Here is a 23,981-nt window from a genome sequence, read left to right as displayed (position 1 = left end):
TTGACAAACCATTCCTCCCAAACTGCAAATGTTTATCACAAGCCAAATTTGTCTCTTCTAACTCTGGTAGGCCAAAAGATTAAATCTTTCTTGTTCATTGCAGGCTGTTATATTTGTATGTTCCTTTTAGGTTAAAGTACTGTTTATACCTGTGGTTAACCTTGAAAGCCACCCAGGAACCTGAGCTGTTGCTAAAAGGAGTTCCCAGCCTTTTGGCATTTTGTCAGAAGGGGAGCTAACCATCATGCAGTTACACTGTTTCTATGTAGCTATATGAAACTTGCTCTGTGTTAAGATCACTCCAGTTCCAGAGTACTTGCGCCAGAGCTGTTCGTAAAGAGCTGTGGGTAGCTTGAGATAGCGATGCCGGTCCGTGCGTGCGCTGAGTGGAGGGAGGCTGTGCAGCTGGCACTGCTCCATGCTGCTGGCTCTGGGTGAGATGCCAGCTGTGTCTGCAAGAGCAGTGATTCATGCCTAGCTATGCTCAAACGCTGGCATGTCACTTGCCTAACCATTTTGGGGCTGTTACCTGTTTAAGCACAAGTAACGAGCCTTCTCACTGAGGGCTTGCTTCTCTAATTCACTGGAGGTACAAATTAGCAGTGGGTTTCGCCGTGTGTCTGTGGAACCTCCCAGGTTTCTGGAGTCCCAAGAGGTGAGTTTATTAACAGGTCTTTTCTCTGACAGTGTGTGTTATTTCTGACATGACAGGTGTACAGTGTTTGTGGGCTGAGTTTTGATAATTCTCAACAACATCCACAGGAGGGAATGTAAAATGGATGGAAATGCTAAAGCCACTTGTTAAAGCTGTAGTAGTGCTGAGTGTCATAATATCATAAGCATGCCATGGAGTGAAAATTTGTCATGTTTAGGCATGTGGAGAGGTGTTTAAGTATCACTTAGTGTCAAGGATCCCATGTAAATAGATTCCTGAAGACTTTTTCTAACCAATCTAGCAGGAGTTACTTGCTGGTTAGTCTGTGAGACTCGTACTCTTGAGTCACACACGTAGATGATGAAAATTTATCCTTAAATCATAGAAACTTAAATCACAGCTAATGTAAACTGAACATTTTAACTTGGAAAGAGTGTATTTTTCCATATTTGTGCTTTTATCTGTTTTCTTGAGCTGATTGCCTAAAAGGAATCTTCCTTTTTTTCAACACAGTTGCTTAGGGAAGCAGCAGCAACTGCCTGGCTTGGTAAAATCCAGACTTGTAATAAAGGCCTGAAGTGCCTGTGTAGTGGTAATGGCACACTGCTCTGTCCTCAGCCACCAACCTACACAGCAGTCTGCAAGAAATGATGTGTGGTTTCTTGTCCTAGGAGACTGAAAACACTGGAATTGGGGAGTGGTACATGCTTTAAGAACCGTGTCAACATTTTAAATGTAGGTTTTGAAGGAACACAAGCAAAAAGGTCACTTCGGTAGGTTTATGCAAATGTGTCTGTTTCTGTTGAATATTCAGTGACAAAGTGCAGATGAGCTGGTGTAAAAAATCACTGGGAGCCAAATCTGGATGAAATAAGAGAAGCAGAGAAGTAATCTCTCCTTTTTTGAGTGTGGTTTAGGACATACAGTGAGTTATGTACCATCCTGTGAGGGTAACTTGGGAGTCTGCATGTCTGTTTGAGGAGGCATGACTAATGAACAGAACGTTAAAATCACCACAGCACTGTAGTGTTTGCAGACTGATACTGGTGTGTCATTGAACAGCAAGAGATTATTTCCCCAAGGCATTGTGCTGTTTGGCTTTCTGAGAAGTATAGAAGTGATGTTCAGTGCTGTACAGAGGGTGAACACAAGACCTGGTTACCACAGACCTGTTAGGCTTTTAGCTGGCTGGCTGCACAAGCCTGAGCCATACCTGAGTCATCATCAAGGTTAAAATATACAGATCAGTTTGCAGCTGCTAAAGATAACATATGAAGAAATTCATTCACAAAGTAGTAAATGAGTGTTCTTCATCACTGTGCACGTGCTCTGTGCCACTCTCAGGAGTGTGCTCCTTCAGTGGCTGCTTGAGGAGACACGGCAGCTGCCTCGAGGTACCCTCTGGGTGTGGGATTCAGTGAGCCCCTTCCTTTCACACTCATTGTTTCCCAGCAGAAGGAAAGAATACAACAGTTTCTCGTGGTGGGGACAATATAGAACACACAAGTGCTGAAATTTTTACATCTCTTTATGCATTTAGCTCTACTCTCAGGTAGCTCAAGTTGCAGTGTTTAGCAGTGCACAAGAGCAGGTTTGTACTTGGAAGTGCCACGTGTGTGGGTTTTCTGGAGAGGATATGAAGTTTACAAAGAAATAGCACCTTCAGCTTTTTAATTGAATCTGGTTTGTAGGTAACATGTAATTCTCCAATTAAATGTAGGTAATATGTCAATCTCTAATCAGCTACATCACATTCCATATAAACTTTATACAATGCCACAGTGGCTTGATACTTTAGTAGTTGCAAACTGATCTGTATATCTTAACCCTGATGATGACTTGGGTATGGCTCAGGCTTGTGCAGACAGCCAGCTAAAGGCCTAACAGGTCTGTGGGACCCAGGTCCTGTGTTCACCCTTTGTATGGCCGTGAACTTCACCTTTATACTTCAAAATACCACTGTCAGACCTTGTCACAGTCCCAGAAATCCAATCAGCACAGTGCCTTGGGGAAATAATCTCTTGCTGTTAGATTGTTATATGGAGTATGGTGTAGCCAGTGTCTTCCCACTACATACTTTTTGCTAGTGATGAGCAATAGCTCAGTCTCACTGTGAATATATGCAAGTTGTGGTGGTTCCAGTTCTGACAAGGGTTTTTTTTCTGTTAACACGATTAAGTGCCAAGATTGATTATTAATAAGCAAGACAGGTTTGTTCACAAAGGTAGTTCAGAAGAGTGATTCATGAGGTGCAAAACTCTGCAGTAATGCTCAGGCCTCTCCCAACTTCCTGATCAAATGAACTTTCTCCTTGAAAAACAAAACTCCTTGTCTACAAGAGGCTGAAGCAGCAGTCAATGGGAAATGCAAAAGGCAACAAGAAAGCTGCATTTTTGCTCCTGTGCACACGTATGGAAATATTTTAAATGAAATGTGTCTTTTAATTGTTAAAATTTGAAGTTACATTCAAAAAGTTATCACAGCTGTTGGCACCTGAGAGCATCCTGATGCTCTGTGGCCTCGAGAGGTGTTTACTGAGGAGAGCTCCAGTGAAGACTGAGCATGAGCTTGTTTTCACACACTTCACGTGTGTGTGTCTCCCTGAACGGGTAACTTTCCTCAGGAAGGGCAAAGCAGTTCATCTCCCTCAGTGCAGCTTTTTGCATTAGGCATCTGTTTTCAGTTCTCTCTCTACTTATTGTTGAAACTGTTTATAAGCTACAATTGCTGAGGTTTTCCAGTTTCAGTGCTCACAGCCATCTGCAGTTACAGGGACTAGTTCCTCTGTTACCCCCTTATGTGGTTCTGCTGCTGGATCCCTGCACGGCATTCCTCACCGTGGCAAAGACTATTTACCCCTTTCCTATGGAGAGAGAGGAACAGGTCCCGGTATAGCTTAACTCACTCTGGCCAGCACAATTGCACGTGAGAATGCAGTTTCCACTTGCATGTAGGGATGTAGCACTGTGTGACAGAGGTGGCTTTGTCAGCAAGGCACTTCTCCAGCTTGAAAAACAAATCCAAACACATGAACTGAAAGAGATTCTTATTACGTTGGGGAAACACATGTTTTGCCTTACTTCACGTAACTATGTGCTCTCTACTGTACCTACAAATCGAGAAGCAAAGATTTGTGCTCAGGAGGTATCCTTGCATATGCACCTTGGGAAAATTCTGTTTGAATTGGCTGGCACAAGTTTGTGGTGTAAGGAAAACGTCACCGATAAAGTTACCTCAGCACCATTTCTTTCATATACACTTATCAAATTATTCATAACTATAATCTCATACCTTTAAGTGAATCAGTGTAACTGCACTTCTGAGAAGTTCCTCCTGAGTTCCCTTGCTCTGACAGTGCTGAGCATGACTGCTGGGACTGAGGTGATGGCAACTGTAATTACTGTAGATGAAATTGGTGCCTGGGGTGGTAGCTCTGAGAAATCAAACCTTGGCTTTCTTCAGAGATAAATGTGAACTGCTTCTGACAAAGCAGTCATCTTTCTATCATTGCTTTTCAGACACGTTCCAGAGATTTACCTTTGCTGGAGAAGAAATTGTGCAGTCTGTCTTCACACTACATCTTGTATTTCTGCTGAGACAATAAAGAGATAACGATTAATGCAAGGTTTGAAATGACTGCCAGCCTACTGGAGGCTTGATAGAGACTTTCACAAAAAGCATCTTGGTTTGTTGTCAGAGATCACTTTCATTTGCTGTCAACTTGGGCCATATGCTCACCTGTGATCCTGAGCTGAAGGGTTCTGTAGTGGCGCGTGAACAGTCTTGTCTGAACTTGAGTAGTCTGTGCTGAACAGAGGGGAAAAGGCAATTATGAAGAAGTCTGTGGATTATATGTTCAGTGAGCTCCAGACTGCAATTTTGTGTGTATTCTGTGCCAAGTTTATGAATGAATACTCAGCATCTTCCTAGGGATGCACACTAACCTGTGGACTGGAAGGAATGCAACATGCTGAAACAAAACTGAGCAACTGCTGGCTCTGAGCAGCTCCTAGAGTTCCATGGAGCTGAAAATACTGTGCTGAAACTTTGCATTGCCAGGATGTTCCAGCCTTCTCTGTGCAGACTGTCCCTGCTGACTCCTGGCACCTGGGGAGGCAATTGCTCATTCAGGCATCAGTGGGCCCTGTGGGGACTCAGAGGGACTGAGTGCCTCGTGGTCTGCAAAGGGTGTGTGTATGTGTGTGTGGGGACTGATCTTCTCATATCTACTTCTGTGCAAACTCCAACAAACATGGTAATTGCTCTTGTCATGACTTTTAGGACAATTAGTATATTTGTTCACTGGCAAGCTGCCCTTGTGACGACTTCTTAGCTATTCTTTGCATTGTCAGCACTAGTAGTTAACATGTTCTAATTCAACTCCCACTCTGGGCAAGCTGCCTCCTGTGTTCACCAAGAAAGTATGCTGGCTGCAAAGATAGGATGTTAATTTTCACAGTTGATGTGAACTATAGGCCAGAGGAGGAGACCAGCATGTTCTCATGATTCCCTCCTACTGCCAGCATTTAATCATCCATCCAACTTTCCTTTGTGCTAAATACCACCAAAATGGCATGTTTATTTGTCTTCCGTATGGTGGTGGTGGTAGACAGAGGGCAACTGTCTTGCCTTCTCCAACTGTTCTTTTGTGTGCTAATGACCAGAACATGCTGATAATGTCCCTCTGCTCTGGGGCTGCAGTTCTGTGCTAACCTCATTATTTCAGGCCTTTGGAATGGAAAGAGGAAGAAAATGTGCCTGTACTTATTTGCAAGTTTCTTTTCTAAGATCTTAAAATATTAGCTATTCTGGAGTGACTAAGGCTAGAAAAATGAGCATCCAGTTTTCCATGGACCCTAAAGTTTTGATGCATTACTATTCAATGATGCATCACAGAATGCTTTATGTACTTGTAAACATGAATGAGATCACCCCTAACGAGCTCCAGCTCCCTCAGCCTTTCATCAGAAGGGAGATGCTCCACTCCCTCATCTCTGTGGCCCTGTGCTGAACTCTCTCCAGCAGCTCCCTGTCCTTCTGGAACTGAGGTGACCAGAACTGGACACAATATTCCAGATGTGGACTCACAAGGGCAGAGTAGAGGGGGAGCAGAACCTCTCTGACCTGCTGCCCACAGCCCTGCTAATCCACCCCAGGATGCCATTGGCCTTCTTGGCCACGAGGGCACCTTGCTGGCTCAGGCTCATCCTGCTGCCCACCAGCACCCCCAGCTCTCTTTCCCCTACACTACTCTCTAACAGTTCATTCCCCAGCCTGTGCCGATACATGGAGTTGTTCTTTCCCAGATGCAAGACTCTACACTTGCCCTTGTTGAGTTTCATCAGATTGCTCTGTGCCCAACCCTCCAGCCTGTCCAGGTGTGGCTGAATGGCAGCACAGCCTCTGGGGTGTCAGCCACTCCCTGAGTTTAGTCTCAAACTTGGTAACAGTGCCCTGTGTTTCCCTCAGCAAGGTCACTAATGAATATATTGAACAGCACCAGCCCCTGAGGGACTCCACTAGAGCTGGTCTAACTGATCAGAGTAACTAATTCACGTTAATATTATGGCTTTATCTATTTGTTTAACTAAATAGTTCTCATTTGCTTTTGCAAACCAAAGCTACATCTCTGCCATCCTTTGGTTCTGTAAAATATTTGTCAATTCAAATCTTACTGATGTACTTGTGCCAATGAGTCACCAGGACACAAATAGACCCTGTTTGCACTAGGTTAACAGTGTTGAAAGCTTACAAAGGGACTGGTTATTAACAGTCATATATCTTTAATTGGACAGAAGAGTGTTTTAGAATGGCTGTCTACAGCTACTGGAAAATGAAGCTGTGCTGTGAGCTGGCAGTGGTGTGCTGTGGTGTCCCTTCTGTGCATGGAGCTGGGGAAGGGATCTGCATGCAGCTGACTCTTACTCTTGTAGGGTTCCATTCACATCCTTACAGCTGTGGGAGTAAGTCCCAAGGTGTTAAAAGAACAGTGTTTAAAATGTATTTATTTTCACTCTGATAGCTGTGCCTGAAAAGTAAACAGGTCACAACTGCTGCTATAATAAAAAGTTCAAGAGGTACCTTTTAGAGGCAAAGTTGGAGGTCAGCTGTCTGCTCCTGTAACCGGGGGACTGTGTATACTGTGACTTGGACTGCAGCATGAAGGTGGGTTCCTGTCCTAAGAGAGGAGACCAGTGTGTGCAGCTGTACTCAGCTGTGAGGACTGGAAAGCTCCTTCTGCTTCCCAGGGGCCACCCTACTCCTCCTCCTCCCGCTCTGTGAGCCAGTGATGCTGGTAACCACTGGCCTGGTTCTCCTGTGGTTTTTTGTGGGGCTGTTTGGGTTTTTTTCAAAACATGTACAAATCTTGGAATGGTTAAGATGAGAAGATTGTTCAGACATTAGCACATGCAGTGAGCAGACAGCATCTCTGTGTGCTTCCAGGCAGCTGCAGGAATGGAGCCCGACCGCAGCCTCCGCCAAGCTGGGATGGGCAGAGCCAGCAGCGGAGCGGGAGCCTGGCTGCCAGCTGCAGGACTGAGGGACAGTGGGAACATCCCATCAACAGGGCATGCACCCTCCCCACTCAGCCTCATCTCATCAGGCCTCTGGTTTCATTCACCCTGTTTGGAGTGGGGAGGGCTGTGGAGACAGAATGAAGTGCTCCTTCTCCTTGTCAGTGGGATGCTGCTGCGTGACCCATGCAGGGGCTGGCTCAGCCTGGGAAACAAGCTAGCAGTCCACTGTGGTGAAAGAATGTTTGTTCTCCACTTTATACTTGTTATACATCTTGAGTTGAATGTTTTGATACACAGGCATGAACAGGTATGGACTGCTTAGGGTCGGTTTTACACCAGCACAGATATTCTACTTCTGCAGTTGTCATAATCTCATTTAACTAAGTATGTGTGTGGCTAGAAGATTAAATTCGCTCCATTTGGAGATGGGATACCTGTCTGAAATATGTGATTATCATCTTTGAACAGACTTCCAGCATGTTTTTCATTTAAAGCTGAAACAAAAGTTAGAGGTTGGTTAATAGTGCAAGTAATGTGTTTATTGTTTTGTTTGCATCTGTAGAATAAAAACTGTAACGGTGGAGCTTAAAACAAAGCAAGATGAGCTTAAAAACATCAAAGAAGACTTGAAGTATTTCCAAGAGGAAAAGGAGGCTGCCTATAAGCAATCACAAGTGCTCAGGTAAGAACCCCGGAAGAAATGCTGATGTGTTGCCTCCTGTGCTCACGTGCAATCAGTTGAGAGGATGCAGGGGAGGTACAGACATAGGCAGGGAGAATACTGTGAGGGAGAAGAGGGATTATAACCACGCTGGTGTTCCTTGCTTTTGCAGAACACTCTGCTTGCAGAAGTACTGCAGTAGCTGTAGTGTTAGCAGATGTAACAGGAAAATATCCCTGCTGACTGCTCATATTGCCAGCAAGGGGATGAGTTCTTCACAAATTTAAGAGCATTAATTAACACTTAAAAGCAAGTGTGTACCACCTGCAGGGAATACACTGGAAACAGAGTATTTCTTACACATGGTGTTTATAAAGAGCCAGTATAAGCTTGGACATGTCATTGGAACTGGTTACTGTAATTTCTCAGTAAAAAGGGATTGTGCAATTGTCTGTTTGGTTTTCTTCCTTTATACATGCAAGTTCTACATCAACATTTAGAGGGGAGAAACTCAGAAATATATTCCATATACAGCATATTTCACACACTGAATTATTGTTACCTGATACAGTGTAATATAAGTTATATAACAGTTCTAGTTGACAACTTACTGCAGTTCCCAGGCTTGCTAACAGCGTTTTGTCCTTTTAAAAGTGTGTCTGGTGCTATTTGTCTGTCTTGCAGAAGTACATTGGAACATCACTGCTCAACTCTGAACAAGGCTGTCTCACTGCTTCCTTTCATCAGGAGTGAACTAGACAGCATTAAAGAGGTCATCTCCAGTAACCTGGAGAACTGGGCTGCCACGAAAGAAGACATTTTTCTGCAAATAAAATCCATCAGCAAAGAAGCTCTGGCAGGTAAACTGTCCTGCAATGACTTTGGGCAAGAGAAAGTCTCTTCTGGTGGTTGAGCGTTAACATAGTAAATTAGAAGGTAAAATTTAGCAGGTAATTTATGGTTCTGACATTAACTTCTCCAAATCCAAAGCATTAGAAGAGCTTACCTGCTGCTGTGGCACCATACAAACAGAGGTGAGCTCAGTGCAGTTCCTCTGGGATTAGCGTGCTGGACTGATTGTTTGGTTGGCCACTTCAGAAGTGGCAGCAATACAAATACCGTGATGTGAACCAGAATTCATGTACTTCCTAGGAGGATGTGGGTATGCTCACAACTCAAAGACTTGTTTAATTTGCCTCATGACTCCTGGGGGCAGTTTTTTGCACATGTATGTATCCATGATAGTGTCCTTTGTGGAGCTGCTCGAGAGTCCTGCCCTGCTGTCCTCCCATCGTGTGGGCAGCTGCAAGTCTTCCCTTGAGCAACCCACTGGTCTACACACTGAGTTGCCTTGAGTACAAGCAAACCTGCACCCAACATGTAGCAACTGCTGCCTCCTTCCATTTCTCAAGAACAAGTAATACCCATATACAACTGTTTTATCCGAGGGATCCTTGGGTTTGAAAGGGACATGGAGCAGCCCACGGGCTGAGGATAATTCCCTTGGCCCACAGCCTGCTTCCTGCTCAAACAAGGGCAGCCTTCAGGAACAGAGTAAGCTGGGAGCAAGTCACAACCGATGGCTTGTTCGTGAAGGTCGTGCCCAGCCCGGAGGCTGGCGGTCGGACTTAACTCAAATTTATCCTTCAATACCATTTTTGCTCTGTCTCAGTTAAGAGATTAATTTACTGAAGGAAGTGTGCAGCTGTGTAATTGCAGACTGTAACATCCAAAGCGTCCAAAAATCAGGCCTGTGCTGACTTTTACAACTTTAATGGCCTTTTCATGTGCTCCTTATAGTTCAGTGTGTTCTGTGTGTATGAGCTGATGAGCTATTTGGTCCGGAGACTACTTTAATCAGGGTTATGAGGTAGCAAAGAAGTAGATGAGCTGAGAAAGTTGTGCTTTCTCTCCCTGTGAAAAAGAATTTAAGGGCATGGTGGGTGATGTGCATCTCCCATATCACTGCTGGTGATTTGAACTCAAGTGCGAATTTCCAGCTTCGGCCAAACCTGCGTGTGTGGGGATCCCAGGAAATGCACAGCTTCATTTTACACCCTAGCTCCCTGGCAGCCTGTGCTTCCTGGGACATTGGAAGTTATGTTTAATGTTTTCAATGATTGCTTTGTTGAGATTGGGAAGAAATGAGTGTGGCAGCTGTTCCATAGGAGTGAGTAGACACGCAGCCCGTTGAGACAGCGCCTGAGTCCCGGCAGAGAGTCCGGGGTGTCCCACGTCCGGGCAGCAGGGAGCCCAGGAGGGGGGGCTCTGGCCTGCTGAAGATGACTGTGACCAGAAAAACACTCTTTAGCATTCATTTTCTTTATAAGAACAGTTTAACTGAAATGTTAGCAGCGCTATCACACATTTTGATTCATCACTTCATCTCCTAATTAAGACTGAGCACAGAAAGTATTGTATGTCCCTGTGCTCATTCTCTGCCTACTTGCAGCTAGTAAAGGGAATGAGAACATATATTTCTTCAACTTCAAAGAGACTCATAACACTTTTAAGGCTTCTTATCTGGAGTATTCCTTGTTTTGTTTATTGTAGTACTGCAAATGTATAGAATATCTGTATGGAAGCCCTGGAAGGGGCTGCCCAGATGGGCTGTGGAGTCTCCTTCTCTGGGGACATTCCAGACCCACCTGGACGAGTTCCTTTGTGACCTGCTCTATGTGGTCTTGCTCTGGACTAGATGATCTTTCCGGTCCCTTCCAGCCCTTGAGATGCTGTGATTATGTGAAGCAAAGCACAGCCTTTCATGTTGTTTTAATGATTACATCTATCATTATACAAGCTACGTGTCCCTGACTGCATTCAGTGTATCCCACTGAGTGCCACACGGTGAAGATAACACCCATCCTTAAAAATCTACTTTTCTGTATCAAAACCATTTAGTCACACAGAATTATTATTGGGTTTTGGCCTGTGAATGCCATTCAGAAGCTTTTGTGTTGTGTTTTGAGTTGTTCATCATTAACATATGGTAACATATTCATATATAGTTGTGGGGTTTTGTTTATTTTACCTGTTTTTGCAACAAGACTTTCAGAACTCGTTTTCCATTCAGATTTTCAGAAGAGAAATGTTATGTGGGATGCATCTCTTTATGCCTGGGCCGGTTTGCTTGGTTAGTTTGAAAACAGCTTATAAAACCTCTTGTATATGGCCATTATTAATGTAAATAAGTGTTACAAGGTCTGTGGGCAGCTGAGCATTTAGGGCTATAGTTGAGAAGCCATAGAGAAGAATTGCAACTGCTTTTGGAAATGTTTAAATGCAGTCATCCAGCATATATGAACTCAGGAAAAGAGATGAAAATGTAGGAGACCCACTATAGCCCACCCAGGATTGACTTATTTACCTTGCAGTAAAACCTGCCTGGGAAACTTCCTTGTGTCTGCTGCTCTTTTGTGTTGAAGAGCTGATGGAAGATAGTGACAAAACCTGTCTTTTGTAGCCTGCACTTTGTGATTACTTTGACAGCAACAGTCATCTGAGGAGTGAGAAAATGAAATGTAATCTGCATGTCCAAACATCTTCTGAACCAAAAGTTTCAAACTGAGCTTTAGCAGAGGCTTAACCCCCTTGATAACTTCTCAAATCGAGTTCAAAATGAGTGTGCAATTGGTTTTGTATATCAACAATGGTTTGTGTATCTCCTTAGGATAAAAGGCTTGGATTCCAATCTTTCTGTCACCTATTGTTGTTTCCTGTGGAATATATCTATACATTTTAATTTGGTTTTGAGATCTTAGAAGAGATGCCTGGTTTTGCTTAGAATAAAACGTATTATTTGTCGATAAAATGTTTGGCTGAGTTACTTGTTTAAAGAGGTTTGCAGAAGCCCTTCTTTTGGCCCTCTACATTCTCAGCTGAAGTGTTGCTAATGCATTGGCTTACCCTGACCCATACCCAAACTGGAGTTGCAGGGCACTGGAGTCTTGAGGTCATAAATCAGGTGTAATACTTTTTAGTGAAGAAAGTAGATTTGGCAACAGTCTGTGTGATGGGTTTTTTTGTTTTCCTCCTCAGAAATACCCAAGCTGAATCAAAGATTAGCAAACTCCCAGAGAGAGAATGAATGCCTCCAGGAAAAGGTAAAACACCTGACATTGGTGGCTGACACAGTTGACCTGAAGACTCAACAGCTTCAAACTTCACTTCAGCAAGGGGATGAGCTACAAAGTAGGTGCCATGAACTACAAAAGGAAACATTAGGTAAGGGAACTTTGCCATTTCAAGCAAACTTTCAAGTAAAATGAAATGCAGATTAAAAGCTCTGAAGTAGTGGCTGTTGCTGTGAAGGCACCCAGCAGCCCAGCTCCATCCCTGAGAAAATGGGGATGAGCTGCTCTCACAGAGACACTGTGTCACTGTGAGGAGTCTCTTACCCTGCTGGGAACATGAGTCTGCTTAGGGTGAGGGTGAAAACAAAGGAAGGGAGACAAACAATGAAGATGGTGGCAATACAATTATGCTGTTACTTGTCATTCTGATGTAAAACTTCAGGGAGGAGGCTCTGAGGTGAAAATGAAGGGAAATGCTCTCATTTTGAGTGGAAGGCCAGAGAGGATTTTTGGCTCTCAGTAACAGAACTGAAAAGTCAGTCAGGCTAAGCCAGTCTCTTTTCTCATAGATTCATTAAACTTGGGATTGTCTAATGATTTGCCCTTGATAGTGTGTCTCAGGAATCTAGAGAGTGCTCTTGAAAACTGTCAGAGCAGTGACAGTACTTGAAATTATATCTTGTGAGCTCTGTTGAGACAATAACTCATTACAGAAAGATTATTTGTGTTAATATCTCTTGAATCTCTTTTTAAAGCATTTTTGAATTCATAATGCTGTCTCTGACATTTGAAGACCTTGAAAACATACAGAGGTTGTGCTGTTCTGGGCACAGTTTTGAGTCATCAGATTTGCCATGCAAAGGAACTGTCTGAGAGTCCCTTAGTGCAGCAATCTGGATATTCTACAAGTTCTGGTAGTTGCAGTGATTTGCAGGTCACTCCAGCTGTCACAGGTCCTCCCTTCAGAATCCACCACCAATGTTCTAGTACGTGCTCCTGTGCTTAGGTAGTGTGATGATCTGATCACATTACTGTATGTTTTAAGAAGCAGTGGACACCAAATGCTCATTTTGCCCTCCACCCTTGACTTTCTTCTGTGTTCAGTATAACCAGAAAAGTTGTTTCAATTTTCTTTTGAGGGATATCTTTTGTCTTTCTATAAATAGACACAACACTGAGAAGTCATAAGCAGTTAGATCACTTACTATTTACCTTTCTCTAGAAATATGAGCTTCTGCAATTATCCAAATGGCTCTGCCACCTGCCTGCCTTGAGGAAAATGCAATTAAATATGACACGCATTTCTTTGGGGGGAAAAAACTAGTCAAAATAAACCCATCTCAGTACAAAACCAGCTCCTTCTCCAGTATCCTTTGACACTTGATTTGTGTGAAAAGTGTTTGATTTTTTTTTTTAAATGAAATACTGAAGTTGTGGGTGCCACAAGTGGAGATGTGGTGCTGGTGTGCAGGCTGTTGCTGCTCCTTGGGAACACTCCTTTGTACAGTTCCCGTCATGGGCTTTATGTTCAGTGTAACGGAGAGAATGGAGCAAGGTTTTTCTGGCTGTCCGTGGGCACGTGAAGCCTGCTGTGGGTTCACAGGCATTCCTGGCAGCTGGAATGTTGGCACTCACTGCTGCTGTGGAAAGGCTAAAGTCCATTTAACTCAGTGTCCTGTCCTCACCCTGGGGAGCACAGCAGGGCTCAAAGGAGGGAGCAGGAACTCTAGAAGAGCAATTGTAGGATAACATCTCTTCCTTACATGTCTCATCTTGATCTAAGGAGGGCCTTGAGCCTCCTAAGACAGTCCTTGAAGCTTGGAATTGCATGGTTTGGTATCATTACATGGGCCATGTATAATGTTACATTTATCCTGATATGAAAACTGCCCTTAGTTATGAATTCCCACTTTGGTTTTGTACCGCTGTTCACTTCAGAGGTTCCTGTGAACAGTGAGTTCAGAGACTGGTCACATGCACGGGAAAAACACACCTTCTGTTTCACTTTTGCCCATGTTTAACTCCATGGAGAACTGGCTCGTTCTTAGGTTAGAAGACCAGAGTCTGTAATTTATTCCTGTTTTTAAAGACTATTTGGTGTGGTGTGTATTTTAGTGATGCTTGAATAGCTTCTTCTCGGAATCTGCATTTATTCCCTAAGGCAGCACGTTGCCTCAGACCATCACATCAAGCAGTTAGCTCTAATTTCACAGAATCACAGAACAGTAGGGGTTGGGAGGGACCTTTAGAGACTGTAGAATATCTAGGAGTAGCGTATCATGAGCAAGCTCAGGCCAGATCACACAGAGCATCTCTGCTCTTTGTGCTGAGAACTTCTGAGCTCACACATAAGTGCCTGGTGTGGAGGAGCCATTCCAGCCTGTGGATCTCCAGATTGTTAAGTATTGCTGTATAAGAAAACCAAGATTGCTCCACATTTACTGTAAGGTATCTGTTCTCAATGGTGCAGGCTATTACCCATCCTGACAAATGAATCATTTTTCAATAGTAATTCCAGTTCAAATGGTCAGAGCTTTCAGAGGCTGGTATGGCTGGAAGAGTGACTGCATTTTAGGTTTGAACCTTACCCTGGAAAAAAATTGTTGAAAACCCCATGAACCTTCTGTTTTCTGAGAAAGGACTGTGAGAAGGAAGGTTTGACAGTGCTCTTGCCATAGATAACCAAGTTAAACTGACTAATAAGCCATTGAAAATGTTCAATAGAAACTTGTTGGTGTGGTGACTAAGCTCTGTGTGATTTCAGTTTCCAAGTCTCTGGAGTACAATGGCTGGGCAGCACTTTCCCAAGCCCAGCTTGTTCCGGGGAGCTGGGCAACAGGACAGGAGCCAAGCAGTGCATAGGTTAGGACATTGTGACAGGGATATCAGGGAATTTGGCTCACTGGCTGCTCTGTAAATGGAGTGGGGAGCACACATTGAGCTGTGAGATGCCAGTCTGGAATAGCTGGAGTTCCTTTGTCCTGGGTAGTGACAGACACAGGCATCTTGTGGGGAAAAAGCAGTATGCAGGGCTATCCTGAACGGTTCCTTTGTAATGCACAGTGAATAAAGCAGGAAAAAGCAGCTGGTGTGTTTGTGTGTTTGGCTGCAGTGCAGTTTGAGTGTTGCAGTGTGTGCTCCTTGCTCTGCAGCCTAGCCTGCACATTGCTGTCGTTCAGTGAACATCATGATGAGACCTATTTACTTTTTGGTTTGAGACCTAAAGTCTCCTGTCCCGTTCTCACTTGGAATCATTCCCCATATCCCTGGTCACTGCAGGGTGTTCTGGAATAGTTTCACTGAAGCAAACTGGAGCAATGTGCAAAAAGAAGTAGCTTGATTTGGTCAGATAGTTGAGCAGGTGACTGGAGTCAGTGTCTGTCTCTCCTGCAGCCAGGGAAGTGCAGCTTTCTCCAGGCTTCATGCTGTGCAAGAAGATGATGAGTAGAAAATGATGCGTGGCTCAACACAGGGGGTGCAGGAGAAACAAAAGAGCATTTCCTTTTTCCTCTCTGGCCTGGTTCCAGATGACTCTCAAGATTAGCAATGGTTTGTTGCCTTGGATATCCTCAGATGAGCAACAGCTCATGAGGCCTTCTCAGGCACTTCAGTTGTAGTTTCGATTCTCCTGTTGCCAGTGAATGGAAGGAGGGGAGTGTACAGAGAGTGCTTTCCAGAGCATCTGGCATTTCACTGGAGCACATCAGAGGTGGCAGTGGCACTGCAAACTGGCATCACAGTCCCACACACACCCAGCTCACTTCACCTCTGTGCCCTCATCAGGAGCTCAGAGTATTTTTCCCAAAAGAAAAGCCAATGAAAGTCTCCCCTTTACCTGCTTCTGCTGACAATGTCCCTCCAAATCCCATGCATGTTTCTGTGCATGTAGATTGAGATCAGCTGGTGGATTTTTTCCCTACATGTGTGTGTTTTCTTGTCCATATTTATGGTTTTAAAAGCTGTGCAGTGTAATTTCTGCAATGATGGGGTTGAATCCCTCTCTGGCTGGGTGTTTGGGACTGTAACTGGTACCACATACTGGAGTCTGTTGGGTATGCCTCCTTTCACCTTTGTTTCTTCCATCCTGCCTCTGGGCACCTCCAGGAGTGAAGAGAGGCTAAAGACTTTCCTTCCAAAGAGTATCAACAGGACTTGTGTATCCTCTGGTAAGCTTGTTGACCTCTGTAGGAGATTGCAAAGTAAAGGCACGTTAATCAGCAGCCCAGGTGGTGAGTATCACATCTCCTGGGTGGAATGCAAACTTAGCATTAACTTTCCAAAATTACCCCTTTCATCCCAAATCCTCCTCCCAGTTAATCTGGGGAGGACGTTTGCGATTCAGCTCTTGCCAGTTGTGCAGCTCTTGGAATTCTGTGTTGACATGAACAACTGTCGAGTTCTGCTTTTGACAGGAGAAAGAAATGTGGGATTTATGGAACTAAAGAGTGATTTCTTGCTTTGATGTGACATAACTGGAAGCGGAGACATGGCTCCTGAGAGCAGCCAAATGTGTTAGAATGCTCTCTTAGTTTTGTCCATGATTAAATCTTTGTTAATTTCTTTTTCCCCCTGCTAGCAGTGAGAGGAGACCTGGCCAAGAGCTCCCATCTATGGCTTTGTCTGTCTTTTCCCTCCCCCTCCTCTCCACTTCAAAGGAATATTTTGGAAGCTGCTTGTTTATGTTTATAAAGAGATTTGAAAATATATAGTGCTCTACAGAGCTACTCCTTTCCCTCAGCAGCTCTGTGTGCTGACACTGGATCTCTCCTGCTCACTTGCCCTTTTTAAATGTATCTCCAGAGAAGGAGGATTAAAAACCACCAAGTGTGTGTAACTGGCTCACTGCAAGTTATCTCGGGGGCTCATGTGACTGGATTCTCGGGCATCTCGGCGGTGTAGCACTGGAGCAGCAGGGTCACTGTGACCGCTGCTCATCCTGCTCTGCTGTTTGACTCACTATTTACTTATTTGGCACGTGTCAGGTTTCGTTTTGAAACTCGAAATAGCAGACATTTTGTGGGGAAGGCACAAATGAAAGCATTGTTAGGTGGAATTCATGCAGGATGTTAAGGAGCAGCTAGAATATCGGCTCAGCAGCTCGTTCCGTGCAGGGTGTCTTACCGTTTATCAGTAGAAATGGGCAGCAGTTGCTTCATAATAAAGGAATTATTAAGAGGCAGGAAACTGGGTATCGAGGAGATTTTAAGGCAGAAGGATCACTAGCTCAGGCATTTTTATTCTACCCCCTATGAATGGGTCAGTGAAACACAAGTCCCTGTGCACTGGAAGAGATCTGTCTGTATGGGACTCGTTCCTGGCTCGGGGTGATGAAGCTGGCTAATGCACTGGTGAGAAAAACGCTCTCTTGGAAATGCAAAGCATCATTTTCCTCATGAAACAAGCACAAAGTATGGTGGGGGTTTGCCCTTGTATCAAAGTTAGTGGTAACAAACAATACTTTTTTAATTGCCTCACTTGAATTTAATGCAAATCAATTCCAATGAGTGGATCTACACCGTATAAAGTCAGTGTGTAAGGAACCAGCCAGATCCAGAGTGTCCATGGCTTTGGGTCTTTGGTTTAGTTTGCTTGTTGTTTTCATAGACTACTTGGAAGCAGGTATATCTCTTTGGTACTGAAATAGGTCAATGCTCCAGGAAAAAAACCCTACTAGGATTGGTGAGTCACATGCTTTGGAAGGATCTTCCTTCCTGCAGCCGATGTGTTGAAGGTCCTCGTTTTGTGTATTTGTCACAGAATTTGGAGTTATGGACTGTTTCCATGTAACAGTCTTTTGCAAGAGCTGAAACTAATTAGTTTCCACTCTTATTTCTTCATTCCTGTACTTCTCCCGACTTTCCCCACGTCACCTGAGTTATGTTTTGCCAAAGAGATGAGTTTGATTGCTGCTTTCATAACACTTTTCAGACTCACAGTGCATCATCCAGTCAGCCACAGATGACAGGTCTCGAAAACTGCTCTGTGCGGGGTAAAGTCTGGTGAGTAATTGTCTAATCAGGCTCACAAAAAGCAAACAAATCCTTAGCACCTTGTGATAGTGTCTTTGTATGTTTGGGATTGAGAGTGGTGGAAGAGCTGCCATAGTATGTGCTGCTAAAAGAGAGGAGCTGATCTCTGTGCTTTACTTTTTTATTACCAGCCAGATCCTTTCCTCCACTTAATCACAGATCCAGAATAATTGTTCTTCACAAAGTCATTGCAGTTTTTCTTTAGCCCATTTATAGTTAGGGGTTTGCCTCTGTGTGGGTTTAAATTGCTGGCTATGCACATGAAAACTGTCTTTTCAATCTTTTGATGCTCCTGCTTCGTGGGCTACTGAAGGTGCTAAATATAAACTTAGCAGTGGTCTGTGGACATAATAAGACTAATGAGAGATGATTGAAAAATGCAGGCAGCTGTAGGAGTAGCTGGGTAGTTTGAGTGGAGAATGTTAGCACTCTTCATGGGGAGAAGGAGCAGTGTTTTCATCTACATGAAGTGTCTTTAATGACACTTTAAAGACAGCTTTGAAGAGCTTTGAACATCCAGAGGGAGAATAGTTTCCTGTAGTTTTAGGTAGGCTGCAGTTCAAACATCCACTATTCATACTACAAGTACTGTTGAAATAATATTTTTTCATTAATTCCAGCTGTGGTACTAAGAGCTTGAAGGGTGAGATCTGAGGAAGGCAGTGCTGGGGTTTGAACAGAATGTGACAAATGGGTTAGCTGAAGCAGTGGCTCATTAGTGCTTTTCAGCCACCTCTTAAAGTGGAAGAGGAAACGGATGAATACGATGGAAAGAACAGTGTCCTACTTCTCTGCAACTAAGTGTAGGGATAATGCTGTGATTGAGTGTGATTTAGTTACAGAAGGGCCCTACTTTGGTTCTTGAGGAAAAGCAGGAATCCATGCTAAAGGAAATCTGTTTGTTATGTTTTTCTGTATCTGCTTGGCCTGAACACTGAGACAGATCAAAAACATCTCCAAGGAAAACCAAGGTCAGTAGCTCCATTTCCACACCTTCATTTTCCCCAGCCGATAGGTGGGTGACAGTGTTTCAGATAAATTTTAATACATAGGAGAAGCAGGTCTGTAGGAATAATTCTGACCTATCCCAGTTAGTTTGGGTTCAGAAAGGCAGGAAGGTATGCAGAAAATTTAGGCTTAAATCCTTTGATGCTGGAGTATGAATCCTTGGCCATGGCAGAGCAAATACCTTGTAAGCAATCCCTCTGGCTGCAGAAGGGCTCGTAACATGTCACTCATGCTCATGGAGTATGGAGAGAGGGAGGGGAGCAGGGTTTGCTGAGAAAAACCCTGTTTCTCTAATTAAGCACTTCATAAGCTCTTGGAAAAGGTTGCTGTCATGTTTGCATGGTGTGTGCAGTTGCTGGCTTGTTCTTTCGAGGGCACTGAGCCTGTTCTAGAGTTGTACCACTCAGAACTATTTAGGATCTCTTGCTTTTCCTGTGCTCGTTTTCTATGCAAACGTGAAAGAAGGAACATACTAGTTCAGCCCAGAGGTCCAGAAAGCCCCGTCCTGGCAGTGGTCAGCAACATATGCTGGGGCAGATAAGAAAGCAGCACTCCTGCTTCTGGCACGTCCTCCCAGTTCCTGGCAGGTCCTCCCAGTTCCTGGCAGCTGTTAGTGATTTAGAGACTTCCTGGTGGCACTAGTCAGGGCTCCAGCAAGGATGCAAATCTATACGGCTGGAGTTCATCCCTGGGTTCCTTCCAGACAGGCTGGTGCTTGAGTCACAAACAAAACCGAGTCCTTTCTTCTGTGTACAACAGAAATCATTTCTCTTGGAGACCGTAGTGCACGAAATAGTATAAATTATAAAAACAGCTCAGTGTGTGCAAGGACTTTGAATCTTTGGTTCACTTCTTTGGGCTCCTTAGAAACATCCAGTGAGACACATGGTTCCTGCTCTGACAGGGTCATTTCTCATGGATGGATTTTGGATTTCTCACAGCTTCTCTACTAGGCTCTTCTAAACCCTTACTGAAAAGTCCCTGTGTTTTGTGTGCATCTCAGTTTGGTCTAGCATTAATGTTCTAAGAGAAATGAAACCCTTTTACCCCTTTTGACACAGCTCATTAGCCAATATTCAGGGTTTGCCCCTATAAGGAGCAGTTATTGAGTCAGTTTTACCTGCAGCCTCCTGTTTGTCAGAAGCAGCAGGAGAGCTGGGTTACCATCTCTCTGTGGTTATGTGGGGGACAGCACGTGCAGCCAGCGCAGCCTTGGGGACCGGGCTGCCCCTGAGGCTGTTTTCTCAGCACTGACCAGTACGATGAGTCAGAGCTTGTTTTGTTTAAACCAAACTATCTGCCAGTTGTTCCCTAAACCATGCTTAAAGAAAGGGAAAACGAAACTGCTTTCTGCTTTGCTGTTTTCTCTGTGCTGCAGTGCAGTGCAGTGCAGTGACGTGGTTAGAAGCAGCAAACCCACTTGCGAGCGGCTCCTGGCCAGACAGCGAGCAGTGGGCTCTATTCCTGAAATTGGAAGCCTGTGAACTTTTTAGAGATGCATTTATTCTTAGGTAGGCACAGTTATTTTAGACCAGAGACTTAGTGATACAGAACAGATTCGTACCATACTTGGCATTGACCTACATGGTGCTGTGCTGTTGAGCGTATCCACCAACAGCCGAGCTGGTGCTGCTGGGGCAAAAAGGTCTCAAGTACTGACTGGGGTCTGCAGGTCTTCAGCAGCAGTATCTGTCTGAGCTGTGCATATCAGCCTTTCCAAAAAGTCTTAACACCATGCAAATAGTCTTCATTTTCTTATGTGTGATTTAAATGCTGAGCTTTTATCTAGATGAGACCAAAATTAGCAGAAGGTGTGTTTTGTGGGTTTTGCAGGAAAAGTAGGAAATGGCACAGTTCTAATCATGTGTGCTGCTGAGCTGGTATCACTGGGAGGCTGTTGTCAATTAGCTGCAAAGCTGATGGCTTCCAGAGGGGCTGCTCACCCAACAGGAACACAGTTCACAGTCCCTTTTCTTCTTTCGTCTTTTTTCCCCCCACTGAAAACTTCCCTGGTTGATGCTGTTTACAAAGCAGCAACTGGAGCCTTCACTGAGGACCATGCTGTGGGCCAGGCAGCTGGGGAGGATGCAAACTGGGTGGCTACATTCCTGAAACCCATTTCTGGCCAGACTCCATGCTCGGTGTTTTGCAGATGTTGTGGGCTGCATCTGTGGGAATTCACCCAAATCACAGGAAACAGTCACCAGCTTTGGCTTTTCTTTGTTTCTTCATGCCTTTGTGCTTCTCCCGTGCTGTGCCCCTTTGGTCTCTGTCCTTGTCACAACAGTCTCACTTTATGAAGAGTATGATCCAGCACTGGGGTGTTGGGAGGGCAGTCTCTGCCCTGTCCACCCCTTGGCCCTCTTTGAAGGCAAAGATGATGGCAAGTGCTGCCTGAAAGATTAGTGCTGACTCTGGGGTTCACAATGGATCTTACCATAGTCAAAGACAAGGAAAATGAACCATGAATGATGTTGAGATGGGTTTGGACTGAGAGTTCATTAGAGTGTGTAACTTTCTGAAAGCTTTAAAGTGAGTATCAGTGTTACAGAGCAGGAATACTTTTTGTTGGTTTTGCATCTTTTGCATCAAGCTTTGTTTTCACTACTGGAGAACATTTTTGCATAAGGATTTGGATGTGTTTTTCTTTATCCAGCAAGTTCTCAGTGTAAGCTCCCATTTGCATTACCATTCCCTTATCAATTTCCTCATTTTTACTGTGTTTTCCACCTTGATTGATATCCCTGTTATTTCGCCTCTGTGGGCCTGGGTCTGGGCCCTCAGACTTTCTGCTAAACAGCTCCTGTTGACTCTGGTGGGAACTCTCTCTAGAGAAGACTTGCAGAAACCAGCTGTATAATTGAATCCATCTACCCCCTCATTCAAAACTCCTGCCCAATGCTCAGTCACTGTGAAAACTCAAAACAAACCAAGTGAAAGAAGAAACAGAGCCTGAGAGACCACCCAAAGTACCAGGACCAAAGGAAGCATTATCCTCTACTTTACTCCAGAACTTGTGTCCCTACTCCCACGTGTAGGAAAAGAGACCTCAGTGGTTAGTAATTGTCGGAGATCTTCATAGTAGCATTTAAAAACCAAAAAGAAAGCAAAAGGAGATGTTTGTGAAAAAACTTCTGTGTGGCAGCCATCCTGTGTGAAGAAAGGCAAAGGGCTCTCCTTCTTGGGGTGTTGATCTCTGGTGATTTGGTCTTAATCTGCTCTAACAAAGCAGTCTCTTGCTGTTGTCAGTGTCAGATTGTTCCCACATGTTCTGTCCAACATCTGCTTGGCGTGTGAAGCCAAAGTTTTCTGTAGGCATTCGGAGCCGTTCACTTCACAAGGCAACATCGGGATGAATGACAGGAAATTACAGTTGGAAGTATTTAGCTTTGGAAAAGTGTACAGGACAATCCACTGCTGAAGAATGCCCAGCTAAAGAAAGGAAAGTGACTGCAGGTGGTCTGGTCCGTCCTTGGCCACGACTTCCCGTTGGCAGGGAAGGGGAAGGTGCTGGCTCTGAGCAGCACACTCACAGCTCACTCCCCTGCCTGGTGTGGGGCTTTTGGACTGCAGATAACAGGACTCAGATAACACAGGGACTGCATGGCTTTGATTACAATGGCAGTTTGTGAGAGCAGCTGAGAGGAAGTTTTGGCAGGGACAGACACACAAACAGGGGTTTTAAATAGTCATAAGTTGTCGGTGATTGATCTCTGTGGGTGTCGTTCAACGGCAAGTGTTGGATGCTCCTTCCCAGGGAAACGGGGGGAAACACGGTTGGCTTTCCAGGCACAAAACTGGGACAGTGAGAGGGTACTGAAAAAGTATCAACCACTGGTTCCCAGTGGGTCTTACAAGCAATTAAGCTGCCCTTGCCATTTATTGTGGCCATTCACTACCATCAAACCTTGGGCACTATTGACCGTAGCTCTGGAAGTGTTTCACATCGCCTTCCATCAGTTTGAGGAGCACAGTAAGACATTCCAAACCCAGCTGGATGAGATCCTGTGTGACCTACTCTAGCTGGTCCTGCTCTGGCATGGAGGTTGGACTGGATGATCTTTCAAGGTCCCTTCCAACCCTTAAGATGGGATTACTAGCCCTAAGCACAGAGCTTGGGGAGGTGATGTTTGGAGGAAGTCCTCTTCAGACCCCAGTGTTTCTCCTCAAGCCTCTCCCAGCTTGGCTGTTGCTGCACTGTTTTGTGATGGGAACAGTGTTTTTGCATCAGGTGATATAGAGGGTGCCTCTGTAATTAACTTCCTCTGACTTTTGCAAGGACTTAGTCAAGCCCAAAGACATTCTAACATTCTCTTTAAAAAGCTCTTTATAAATGCTGCTGGTTTGGGAATATATCTGACAGGTAGTGTGTACTTTACCCTGAACAATTCTCTCCCTGGTTTGTTTTGTTGCTGTGCCATGAGATAATGAGCAGATTTCCATTCCCTTGATTGAACTATGGGAACCTAGTAGGACCTAGCAAGGTAAGATGTGTCGTGAGGGATCATCCATCATCAATGGTAGTTGCTGGAAGTGACTGAAATAGGAAAAGTTAACAAAGACCCAGTGAATTCTGATGCCAGAAATGAGGAATTTAAGACCAGACAGCACAATGACATTTGGCTTCTTGGAGGTTATCTCAGAGAGCTTTGAAGACAGAGAGGTTGGATTCTCATTGTAGCTGTTTGCCCTCAGAGAGGAAGGCAGCTCATTTAGTTTGCTGTTGCATTTTGAGGGCAAATATTGATTTTCTTCAGCTTCTAGATTGTTGCAAGGTTCTGTCCTACATTTCCTTTCTGTGTAGTTTATGGTGCTTTTTTTGTAGAGGCAACTTTGATTGCAGGTCATGCTTATGTTTTCATGACATCCAGCTCTCCTGGTTCATGAGCATATTTGGCTATGTTATTTAAGATGGGAATGAAATTGAGATACATACTGCTGCATCAGTTTATAGGGCTTCAAATGTTGAAGTTCTGGCTATGCTTAGGACTTAAAGAAGAAAAGAAAGGGATAATATGATGCCACACAAACTAGAAG

At 44.3% G+C, this 23,981-nt stretch overlaps 1 protein-coding gene across 1 annotated transcript in view; it reads left to right on the top strand.

The window, feature by feature from the left end:
• Positions 1–23,981, top strand: part of LEKR1 (leucine, glutamate and lysine rich 1) — a 50,731-nt gene that overhangs the window by 13,847 nt on the left and 12,903 nt on the right. The window contains exons 5-7 of the mRNA XM_062005298.1: positions 7,736–7,855; positions 8,519–8,694; positions 11,873–12,058. Of these exons, the coding sequence (XP_061861282.1) occupies positions 7,736–7,855; positions 8,519–8,694; positions 11,873–12,058 (482 nt within the window). The remainder of the gene's footprint in view (positions 1–7,735; positions 7,856–8,518; positions 8,695–11,872; positions 12,059–23,981) is intronic.

Source organism: Colius striatus, chromosome 12 (genome assembly GCF_028858725.1).
Source record: "Colius striatus isolate bColStr4 chromosome 12, bColStr4.1.hap1, whole genome shotgun sequence".
In the NCBI taxonomy this organism is placed as follows: Eukaryota; Metazoa; Chordata; class Aves; order Coliiformes; family Coliidae; genus Colius; species Colius striatus.
The sequence above is the reverse complement of the archived record's forward strand: the minus strand, read 5'-3'. Positions and strand labels throughout refer to the sequence as shown.